This window comes from Hyalella azteca, unplaced genomic scaffold, assembly GCF_000764305.2.
Source record: "Hyalella azteca isolate HAZT.00-mixed unplaced genomic scaffold, Hazt_2.0.2 contig9044, whole genome shotgun sequence".
NCBI lineage: Eukaryota > Metazoa > Arthropoda > Malacostraca > Amphipoda > Hyalellidae > Hyalella > Hyalella azteca.
Window position 1 is genome coordinate 372767 of NW_025939124.1, and position 12277 is coordinate 385043.

Sequence of the window (12277 nt, forward strand, 5' to 3'; positions counted from 1 at the left end):
CCGATAATCAAGTTACAGAAATATCATTGTCTTCCCATTCAACACAGTTTTTATTGAACAATTGAAAATCAGTGATATGTTATCATTAATTCCCTTTGTTTGGCCAAAAATAATCGCAAAATATTGCATAAAGTGCGTTTTGTACACAGAGCTACTATGTAACGTGAACGGAGTAGGATTAGAAGCTGCTGGGCTGGATGAGGCTGCCAGACTTCAGTTGGTAGTTGTCGAGTACGGCATTTGGAGCTCAGTGATTACAGTGCCCTCATAGCTACAGGACGTGCGTGAACATAGCTCCTGAAGGTGTGTTTTGTCGGCATCTGTTGCTCTCGGAAGAGAGAATGATTTTACCAAATTAGTCAAGTGTCTCAAATTAAATCTTTTGTTGTACAAGTATGCATTTGTAAAAAGTTTTTATTTTATAATATATATTACAATTTTTCGCTATTTCTATTTGATGTTTGGGTATCAACTTGAGAGTTTGTCCGAAGGAACTTAACACTTAAACCCGAATGCGTTACATTGTTAATTTGCGTTTTGGGATACGAATAACCAAACTATACGTGCATGATTTCCTTTGGTGCTGTGAGCAACTATGCGGAGTGTTATGTTGTCGAAAAGACGGTGGTGACAAACTTGTGGACAGTGATGGTGACTTAGAAGAGTGAATTAATTATAAAGAAAAATTGCGAATTCTTTCCTACAAGTTTATAGCGATTCCTACAGAGAAGTCAATTACATACGTTAAGTTATTTGTTACGGAGAGTTTCCGCGAAGTTCAACATTTCTTTAAAATGTTTTTAGAAGTTGTTGAGTTAGGGTTACCGGTAGCCGTTTTTTCTTATTATCAAATGCAATCCAGAATGAACAGTTCTACTCCAGAGGCAAAATTAATAACTGAACGCTTTTTCCATAATTTTAACATGGCATGATGGTTATGTCATCAATTATCTACCATTGAAGGTAGATAATTGTAGCGTTCATTTTATTAAATGTATCACGGCTACTCGAAATATTCAACTTAAAAATATTTATTCGTTTATCAATTCTCGACTTGTACTCATTCTCATAAAGAATTGGCTTAGTCAACAGTGAACTGCCACGAGTAACCATGACGTACAGTTACTTTCATCATTCCCTGAACCGTAATAGTTCGTTGTGCCATATTTAGGTTTGATACATATTAATACATTTGAATGTTCATATATGAACATTACATTCGTTCAGTTTTTCGTTCATATAAATAAGCATTTAAATCCTCTTATGCAAATCGGAAATCTTTGTTCACGCGCACCGCCCAGCGTTGCACCTGTCGCGCGAGTCAAGCAACGCGCCTCGCTTAAATCTACGGAATCTCATCGTAAACTGTCACTTGCCTCTCTATATGCAGACGTTTTCCGGTATGCAATTTTTTTAAGATATACGGCGCCCTTCTAAAATTGGATTGGTAAATTTTTTGAATTACCATTCTAAATATGTCAGCGCATTTTACATTGATTGATCAAAAAACCAACTTGTAAGACTAAACTTGTTCATCTGTATATAATAATGTGCATGTTTTTCCTAATCTCTACGGCATTACTCATGATGAGCTCGCTGCCGCACCTCGCCCGTTAGTAACACATCGGACGTTGCTTTGATGTACCCATGCGAATGTCGGCATTTTGGCCTGCCAGAGTTTCGGCTGTCATTTCCTTCCGCTGCTGCAGCTTCCTTCCGGTAGCTGTGACTGCCTTTCCTTTCCCACGTTTATTTATTGCATGTGAACGGCAACGAATTTTAGTGACACACATCTTGATTTCACTGGCTGCCCCAACACTCATTGGCTGTTGTGATATTGTGTGTTTTCATAGTTAGGTAAAAAACAGATAAAACAGTGTGCAGTGTTTGGATGAGAGGCGTCAGTGTGCAGTTTTTTATGAGAAGCGTGAGTGTGCAGTGTTTGTATGACAGGCGTCAGTGTGCAATGTTTGTATGAGAGGCGTCAGTGTGCAGAGTTTGTATGAGAGGCGTCAGTGTGCAGAGTTTGTATGAGAGGCGTCAGTGTGCAATGTTTGTATGAGAGGCGGCAGTGTGCAGAGTTTGTATGAGAGGCGTCAGTGTGCAGAGTTTGTATGAGAGGCGTCAGTGTGCAGAGTTTGTATGAGAGGCGTCAGTGTACAGAGTTTGTATGAGAGGCGTCAGTGTGCAATGTTTGTATGAGAGGCGTCAGTGTGCAGTGTTCAGCCCCGCATTTCACCTTGTAAGGTCTCGTAGTCCTAACAAGGACCTATCATTCCTTTAAGGGGAATCGCTTGGTCCCCTAAGGATCATGGGCGTCTCGTCCTGAGCCGATGAATTGCTGGGTGTGAGTGATGCCGCGCATGCTTCTATCCATTCTCGACGGTTCTCAACAATATCGTTCAATTTTCCTGATTTCCTGGCAGCTACTGCGATATTCTAAATGATAATTATCCCTTGTAAAATGATTTATGATGTGAAACGTGGTATCTTAATGAACCCCAACACCGTGTAGTTGTTTCTTCAAGCACGAGTCATTCTAACACGAGTCAATTCGAAATACCATGAACTTCTTATGTGAGAGACGTAGTTCAGCTGGGCAGTTGCCCCTGATGTGCTAAGCTGACATGCCTGGAAGAGGTCCTGACGTCATCAATGAGAGTGGGAGTTGCGTAAGGAAAGAGAGGAAGGCGTCCGGTTGAGGGCGGTTTTAGTTAAGGGGGATCTACTTATAGCTGCATTGCCTCTGCCGGTCGACCGATCTTATGGCGGCTGATGTTGTGTGTAAACTTCATCTTCTTAGAATGCTCTGCGTCAATCATGAATACTTAATAACGAAGACAAATCGCTGGTCGTACTTTACCATTCAATATTCGCTGTGACAGTTTTAGCTTGCATAGAATATTCAGGTCATTTTTCTCACTAATTTCGATGCGAATAGTACATGAAACAAAAGACACTGTTTTTGTGGGCGATAGGTATACCATCGAATAATTTTACTCCGTGCAATACTTACAGAAGTCAAGTTAGTTTATCGTAGCTCACCATAAGGGCTTATCAGTTAAGTGGCTGCACTACATTTCTGTTCTTATCAGAACTCTCTGATAAGAAGCATATCAAGCAGATCCATATCCTGTTTGTGGACCTTCTCTTTTCACCGGCTTCCGTATTATTCATTTGAGGAAGTCTAAATGAATTTTGTTACTAACTACAATACCGTCAGGAATGCGTCTTGTACTTTGAGAACGAATTGGCGCCCGTTTTCTCTTTGATGATTTTCCCCATTATCCTTTTCCCAACGGCCTGTTCTCTGTAGAAAGGAGCCGTTTCCTCTAGCGGCGTTTACCTGTTGCTCGGCGTGCCCCGACAGCCCGCAGCATCTCTCGCATTCTTTCCTCGTGCCCGAAGATTTACACCGCCATCTGTTCCTTAACTTTAAACAAGCTGCTTATCCAGTGTAAAAAGCTGTGGTCTTGTTGACCAGTCTGATTGTTGCAAATTATACCTTGTTGGCCAAATTTTGTTTCATCCAAATCACCTGCAGCAGTTGTGTTGCCAATATTTACGAGTGCTTGTAGAAATTTATTTTATTAAAGTTTAGCTGCATGTTTGGTTACTTCTCAGTTTTCTGGATTTCTAATGATTGGACTCAACCACGTTAGGCCTTAAATTTAACGCGAATTTACCGATTCCTAACTCCATCCAAGCTGTTCATTGGTCTATGAATGTCTCCCGTTTCACTTATTTATAGCTTTTGTTATCAATAAAACCAAAGTAACTTTTTATGAAGTATTTTCAGATTGTTTTTATGCATTTTTTATGTATCGAGTACCAATTGAAGTAAATCAAAACGTCAGTTCAATGCAAGCAACCACCCGCACATACACAAATGTTTCTGTTTCTACACAAGAGCGTCTTTAATAACAAGGTTTCGGTTGTTTCACGAATCGTTCCAATGTGGTTGCTGACCAGCTGGAGGCGAGCATCTCCGTATGCGGTTTGTTAGCGTTTTGTTAAGAGAGGACGTGCTCCTGCGACCATGCCCTGCAGTGGTTTGTCGTCCTCTGCTCAGCTTCCATTCCTTCCTCCCGAAGTTATTTTTTTAAAATCTTTTTCTACGGTTTTTTTTTGCGTTTGGAGCGTCGTTCCTTGGTAGCCCCAAGATCCCCGCCGGCGTCCAGAATCACGATCTCGCGACTGCGTCTTACGAACTCTCCTGCCGCTTCTAAAACTTATGGCATTGATTGTTAAATTATTTCATGCCTAATAACAGCACATTGATTTCTCTCATTTAAACCATAATGCAAATCGAATTTTTGCTCACGAAAGAAAACAACTTGCAAGAAGTAAAACAGATATTAGCGTAGCAAATGGATAATTGAAAACGTGAATTTTCTAATTTACCCCAATAAGAAACTCAGATGAAACTATTCCTGAAGTTTTGCCTGAGGCGAGGTTTTGTTTTGCTGGGAAGTGAATCTGTGACTAGGTGCATAAATAAATGCATGGTTGGGACGTTAACCCGTTAAAAGGTGAAAAAAATTAATGCATTGCTTGTAGTTGAACCTGTAAGTAGGCGAATAAAAGAGTATTGTTGGGAAGTGAACCTGTGAGGTGCAGCCTCGAGCCCCAGCTCAGCCAGGCTGCGCACCACACCCGCCACCGGATGTTGGTCATTACACCTCCCCATACCCACTCCCCATGCCCACCTCTCCAGCGTGCCCAGTATGCCCCCCTCCACCCCACACTCTGCTGCCCAGTCCTCCTTCTTTACATCCTTTCTTGAAGTTCAAATCCTTACTCGTCTTTTTCATGTTCGTTTGTCAGCCTGCGGGCTGCTTGCGTTTCGGTCGGGTTGTATGTAGGTATTGTCGACGGAATAAACGTAGCAGCACTCGTATAATGATGCGCTGTTGAGCAGGTGTTCTTAAAACAATAACGGAAAAATTCGTCTTTGTATTCAAGAAACATTTTGAAACCCTATTTACCGTAGACTTAGTTTGAAAGGCAAAGATTTCTACGGGCAAAAGTTAATTGAAGCAACATAACTCATGAAAAAAGATTCGATAAGGTAAATTGTTAGTGACGTCTGGGTATTGTGCTTGGATGCCCGCCCATAGTTGAAATTGAGCATTTTTTGTTGTTTACTTTTTTATTTCAGTTCAAGCATTCAGACGCGTTCATAGTTTTTCCATTTCTCATCCTGACCACCCTGTATATATGCAACATTTTTACTCATGACTATCCCGTGCGGAACATTCCCTAGCGTGGCCATCCTGCATTCTTTGCACAGCCATACTGCGTTCAACATTTCTTTGCACGACCATTCTGCGTTCAACGTTATTTGCACGACCATTCTGCGTTCAACATTTTTCGTGGCGCGCAGGTTAACATTTTCGCCTGAGGAAGTCGGTCGGCAGACACTGTCTTGTATCAGGTTCCTGGAGCCTTTGTGGCGAACATCCTGTGCGTCTCTGTCCATTCCTTCGTCCCGCTCCAACTTGGGACGTCGCGCGCGCTCAACTGAGACGCGTCCTTCTCTTAAGTGGAAAAACCTGAACTTTTGAACCTTGAGTGTCTCTCAAATTTTCTGCGGCGCTCCGTTGATTTGATCGAATTATGTACGGCGTTTTAGTTTGCAATTTTGTCCGAGTGCTTTACGTGCACCTTGTTCTTAACGATTAGGTTACAGTGACACCACCTCATATAAATTTTTTCATCTTTGACTCCTCGATTTGACTTTGTAATTACATTCTTTAAGGGGCAATTATAATTTTATATATAAAGGAACCCCTCTTCGCACAAAATAAAATTTATTAAATAATTGTGAAATCTTTCGACATCGTTAAAAATCCCTATTTTTACGACATTTTAATGTTTATCCGTTTTCAATGTAATAATGACTTGTTTTTGTGGGCAGGTTGCCAATCTGCAAGTATCCATCGAGAGCCCATCTGTAGAGTATGAAGGTACCACCTCTGAACCTGACGCCTGACATGAACAGAGTCGGTATGTCGTTGCCCTTCAGTCCGGAGCTTCTCTGGAGGTCCTACCCCAGCATGGCCTTCTCGCAGACGGCGTCTGCGGCGCCTCCTTCACCTCTCGACGTCAAAAACCAGCTCGACATGAAGACCTTGCCGTCGCGTCTCAGTAAGTCTCGCTTCGTCGTAGTTATTGGAATTACCTACTTACTCGATAGGAATTAGGAATAGTTTTTTTTAATATGAAAGCTGGGTGATTTGGGATTATTCATTGATCATGAAGTAAATAAAAATCTGCTAAAAATTCTAGATTCAGAGGTTATTGATTGCGGTGAAAGCATATGAGCTGATAAAGGAAAATAAGTGGGACCCTTGAGAAAAATATTCTCACAGTTGCAGGCAATACCTAAAGAAACATATCTATAGGCTGTAAGCGGGCTTTGCCTATCCTGGGTACATTAATCCACTATTGAATTATTTGATTGATCATAATTATCTTGTACTCGTATCTTTTTTTGTTACGCGAGACAATTTTCTCATTGCCATATTTTGGTGCAGGTTTGGATCCCCGCGTTTGGTCGCGAGAAGAAGTAATAATTTTCCTTGGTTGGGTTGAGAGAGAGTACGACCTGCCCGCCATCGACACCTCCAAGTTCTGTATGAACGGTGAGCACACGAGGGCTTGTGCATGCATAAAGAATTCGCGGAACGGAATATATTTACTGAATTCTTTTATGAATTCTGACCAAAGAGCGTTTTATAAGAGCGTTTTCCAAATCTCAGTTAAGCAATTTTACTACATCGAATTTGTAGCTTAACGCGAGTTTTTTTAGAAGTCCACTTATGTGTTGTATTCACTCACGCAGGTAAAGCCTTGATGATGCTGAACAAAGCAGACTTGTGCGAGCGAGCCCCAGACGCCGGGGACATCGTACACAACACCCTGCAGCAGATCTTGGGCCAGTCGTCGCACGTTCCTCCTTCCCCTTTGACTCCTCACCACCCCATGCTCTCCCCCTCCCCTCTCACAACCTCGGCAGCAGCTGCCACTTCTCAGACTTGGTCGTTAATGCCTCCAGAGTTCCACAACCTGAGCCACTTGCTCCAGCAGAACAGCTCCGTCACCCTCAGCCCTGCCCACTCAGAACAGAGCGGAGGCTCGCCCCGGCACCCCGATAACGCGTCCACCACTTCCAATGGCTCGGCCCCGGGCTACCCTCACTCTGGTAGCCAATCAGACTCTGAGGACTCCACACGAGATGCCTCATCTCCACAAAGATCGCCTGTACCGGCCCAGACGACATCCCAGTCGAATTTCTCAGTCCACGCATTGGCATCGTTCAAGCAAATTACGGACTACCAACAGCGAATGCAAGCTGCTGCCGCTGCTGCAGCTGCAGCTGTTCACAGTCAGCACCAAGAAGAAGCCCATCACAAACACCACCTGCAGCAGGCTCTACAGTTGCAACACCAGCAGCAGCAACAGTCTCAGCAGAGTGCGTCGCAGCTCCACCATCACGTTTCTCATCAAATTCCATCGCATGTCCAAATCAAATCTCGATCGTCGCCCCCATTGAGCTCATCATTGTCTTCAAGTTTACCAGCGTCGTCACAGCAACAGCAGCAGCCGCAGAGTCCTGATGAGGCCGTGGAACCCGGCACAAATGGACGGCTTTTATGGGACTTCTTACAGCAACTCCTGAACGACAGGGACGGACGGTACGCTCGGTACATCGCGTGGAGGGACTCCAGCACGGGCGTCTTCAAGATAGTCGATCCTCCGGGCCTTGCACGACTCTGGGGCATTCAGAAGAATCATCTGAGCATGAATTACGACAAAATGTCCCGCGCACTGCGCTACTATTACCGTGTCAATATACTTCGTAAAGTTCAAGGCGAGCGACATTGCTACCAATTCTTGAGGAACCCAACCGAACTTAGGAATATTAAGAATATCAGTTCCCTGAAAATCCCGTCTAGTGTATCTCCTCAGTCGCCGCAACGGCAGCACCAGTCTCAGCAGCAACTGCAATCCCACCAAATGCCTCATCAGCAGGCGCTGCACATGCAGCAGCAATCTATGATCTCATCTCAAATGGTGTCTGAAGGTCCAGAGGATGAAGAGGAGGAAGGACCTACCGACCTGTCAATGTCGAGCCTGCATCACCACCATCATCACCACAGCCACCACATTAGCCGTCACTCTCCACAAGACATGCATTCTCGTCGCGCTGATTCTCCTCAAGACATGAGCGTTGACGCGCACTTCGTCAAGGAAGAAGTTTCCACTGATTAAATGTGTCAAGAAATTTCGTTGTGTTTCGATTGTTTTTGCGTGACTGAGGTTCTAGATGTGACTAGATCTTGTGCTATTTAATCATTCGCGCTTTTATGGGATTTCAACTTGTTTTATCTGATGTCTGTGTTACTACAAAGATTTTAGTTTAATGCAAATCATATTGTATTTCATTGTTCGGTATCCACATTTCATCACGGTACACATTTTCATTTTAATTAGATTTTTGACTCACGTTGAGTTAAGTGAACGCGTTCTGATTTCATTTAATGGGGTCCTTATAGTGAATTTATTGCTCGTGTATTTTCTCTTGTATGTGCTGAGGTTTACGGTTTGTCTGAGGAACCAAATTTACTGTGATATCCAGAGCGTGTAGATATAAACCCTCCCTTTTTTCTAATTAGTTCTAGTGTAAGAATTGACGTATAAACTTAAGCACTTAAGACGGTATTAATTTGCTATTTGAGTTATTATGAACATAGGTTTTTTTTAGCGTAAAGAAAATCTTATTTTCATCGGGATTTGAAACCACGTTGCATTATCGTAGCTTTAGCGCTTTCAGTTGTTGAGCGGTTATACTGAATAGTCGGTTTGTACGTCTTTCTTTTGTTCAAAAGCACGATGGGTAGAATTTCGTGCTAAGCATTGTGCAATGGCACTATTGGAATATTGTTCCTCTCGTACGTGTATAAATAAATCTTTGTATAACTGCTATTAGTTTATAACTCGTCTTTTTTTGTACAAACTTTATGTATTCGAGGATTGAGAGCATAAACATTAATTAGACTTACTTGCCTTCAAACATTCTTTGAGTAACTGCTGGATGTTTCAATTAGCTGTACGCAGCATTCTATGTTCTCTTTAATAACTCGCTTAAAGAGACGATTAGATGCTTGTACATTTCTTCACCTCTATCTCCGTTATTATGTTTTTGTTATTATGTCCGCAACCTTATTATGTACTTTATCTTTTCAAGAGCAGATTCTCTTTGAGGTTCGGTAGTCAAATAACAGTGATGCAGTCAGACGTGCCCTCACGCTATGGACAGAAGCTGGATTCGTTTCAGGGTACTGCTTATTCATGTACTCATGAATAAGCAGTACCCTGACTCATGCTTAAGTACCCTGACTCATGCTTATTCATGCTTATATATTCATGTACTGCTTATTTGAGGCATTATTTGTTACTTTTATTCAAGGGATTAAAAGACGTGTGAGAGTTTGTTACCTTAGTCATTTCCGAACTTGCCGAGTTGGCTCAGCGTACTGTTTTTTTGTTGTGGGGAAAGGTTTTCGTACAGAAATATAAGATGGGACATAGGAAATTTATCGCATGGAGTATTAGATGCTTCAACACAAGATGATGTTCAACGAAACTATGTTTACGTATCACGATTTGTTTTTGATAATTGAAGGTAGACAGTTGAGAACATCGTTGATTTTTTTGTTGTCGTCTGCAAAGATTTTGCGTGAACATTCCGTTGTTTTTCCACTTCTCCACAAGAATTTGTTCTATTCATTTTTTCTTTCAAAGCAATGAATTATTAAACGATGACGATCTTGTGTGCTGAATATGCAAATCATTCTTTAATTATGATTCATGCTTTAACAAATTTAGATAATGTTACTTCTACATCTAACTTAAGAAATATCAAGAATTTAACTCTCCGGGATTGAAAACTTTTCTTTCTCAACCTCGGCTTCAACTGACTAATAACTTTTGTAAAATTGTACAGTTTGTTTAATAACTACTATATTCCGTGTACTTATCTGCATCCACGTGTTTCTTCTTCACTTCCATGAAATCCATTTATCTATGTCCAGTAGGCCTTGTATAAATGTATTTATGAATAAACTCGTTTTATACAAATCAATACGACTTATTTTAATTTCACCAGCATTACATTACATGATGCGTCGCAAATCCAGACTATGATTCTAACAACGTGAAAGAGACCGGTATTAATGAACAGTATTCAGACTGGTATTTATGAACGGTATTCAGACTGGATGAACGGTATTCAGTGAGATTGTCAGACTGGTATTTATGAACGGTATTCAGTGAGATTGTCAGACTGGTATTTAGGAACGATATTCAGAGAAACAGTCAGACTGATATTTAGGCACGGTATTCAGAGACTGAGAGATAGTCAGATTGGTATCTAGGAACGGTATTCAGACTGGTATTATGAATTTTAAGTGAAACTTACGAACGCCACCAGAACTTGTTCTAATTAACTACATGGACCTATTTTATGCTTTATTTATCAAGCTAAAACAAAAGCTTACATTAATGATTTAGTGCTCGCTAATTTTAGGAGCTGAAACGTAATTTAAATTTTTAAAACGAAAATGAATCACTCATGCCAAGACAACTTTTCTCTGACATCAGTGGTTTTGACCTGGGAGTTAACTCGTTATAAACGTTCAACAGTATCTATGAGAGAGTAAATATTGACGGACTTGGAACTTTAGAGGAATGCTAGCAGCAAGGGTTCTTAAGAATAAATGCGATGGACGTCGGTTCTTTGATATATGGTACGTTTACCGCCTTCAAGGGCTCTCGATGTTGAGACAAACATTATGTACAATATTACTACGTATTTTGGAAATAAAAAAAAAACAAGAAGCAAACTGACCGGTTAAATAAAAGGAACCGCAATATATGTGTGAAAATAGATTGAGTATGAAGGGAAACATATGAAAGATTATAATGTAAACACTTATCGTCAACACCGGAGACAAAGCGCTGCACCGTTGAAGGAAATGTTGGACTCTTATGAGCATTTAATATAAGATAAAAAACATAACGATAATTGCATTATATTGAAAAAATAAAGAGTAAGATGCAAAGGATATGCAAGAAATCATTACAACGAAAATAACGATGTTCTTAACCACCAAATGCATGTAAATACTATTTTGATCGAACGAAAACATATTTTCTGATGTCGTTTGAGCTTGAGTTTGACCTCATATTTATTCCTTGCTCTTTGAGCCTCAGAGGTCTAATGCGGGGAAAGATTTACTACAAGCCAGAATTGACAGAATGAAAAAATCAGTAAAAAAATCAGTCAAAATAAAAAGAAATCATTCGGGAATTTCATTGAAATGAGAATTGAATGAGTTAAAAAATGGCAATATGTATATGATGTTGGGCTGAGAATTACGTCGACCGATGAACAGCTATTAGGAAAAATGAAATATTTGAGGGACTCTCCAAGCGAGTGCGGTGCTATAACATAACATAACATAGTGATCTCGGCGCTGCAGTGTAGGCCTGATGTGGCCTGTCGCCGATTCTTTTCCTTTTCGTGCCTTCTTCGCAGAAATTCTAAAATCGTGTCATTTGACCGTATTTTTTCATGACTGACGAAAGTTTGAAATAGCTACTCGACTTCCACCGGGTTCGATATGGTGCTAGGCATTTCAAATCTGAACATATATTTATCCATAGCTTTATCTAGTCTGTTCGTGAACGCGTTCATACTTGGAGCGCCAACGATGTCATCGAGGAGGCTGTTCTACATGTCGGTGATTCGAAGCGAGAAGAAATTTTGTCGCGTAGAGAAGTTGCAGCGCAGTTTTTTTAGCTTAGAGCCGTGGCCACTGGTGTTGGTTCTTGTTTCAAATTCTAGTAATCCTTCCGGGACCTTGTATAAACCATGAGCATACTTGTATACTTCAATGAGGTCCACACGCAGACGTCGATAACTGAGGCTTGGAAGCTTCATAATCTTTAATCTTTCTTCATAGGACTTGTCCTTCAAGCCTGGAATTATCCTTGTTGCGCGTCTTTGAACATAATTTATTAAATTTCTGTCCTTTTCAAATCTCGGTGACCACACAACATTTCCAAACTCTAGATTCGGGCTATATGTTCTTTCGGGCTAACTATGTTCCAAACTATTCGGGCTAAATATGTTCTGATGAATGACCAAGACTTCGCCACATTCATATTCATGATACAGTCAGAAATGTTCGCTGCACTCACTGATTCA

The 12277-nt window shown here is 41.1% G+C and overlaps 1 protein-coding gene across 1 annotated transcript; it reads left to right on the forward strand.

Moving 5' to 3' along the window:
* Positions 1-222: 222 nt before the first annotated feature.
* On the forward strand, positions 223-10150 carry LOC108665182 (ets DNA-binding protein pokkuri-like). Its single transcript, XM_018151914.2, has 4 exons — positions 223-303; positions 5921-6150; positions 6540-6647; positions 6848-10150. Exons 2-4 carry the CDS (start codon positions 5964-5966, stop codon positions 8275-8277), a joined length of 1725 nt encoding a protein of 574 aa, XP_018007403.1. The 5' UTR covers positions 223-303; positions 5921-5963; the 3' UTR covers positions 8278-10150.
* The last annotated feature ends 2127 nt before the right edge of the window (positions 10151-12277 follow it).

Excerpts from the sequence above, each read along its gene's own strand:
- LOC108665182 (XM_018151914.2), top strand. The coding sequence starts at position 5,964 with ATGAAGGTACCACCTCTGAACCTGACGCCTGACATGAACAGAGTCGGT. Across the intron at positions 6,151-6,539 it reads GACCTTGCCGTCGCGTCTCA|GTTTGGATCCCCGCGTTTGG; the intron begins GTAAGTCTCGCT and ends ATTTTGGTGCAG. Across the intron at positions 6,648-6,847 it reads CTCCAAGTTCTGTATGAACG|GTAAAGCCTTGATGATGCTG; the intron begins GTGAGCACACGA and ends TCACTCACGCAG.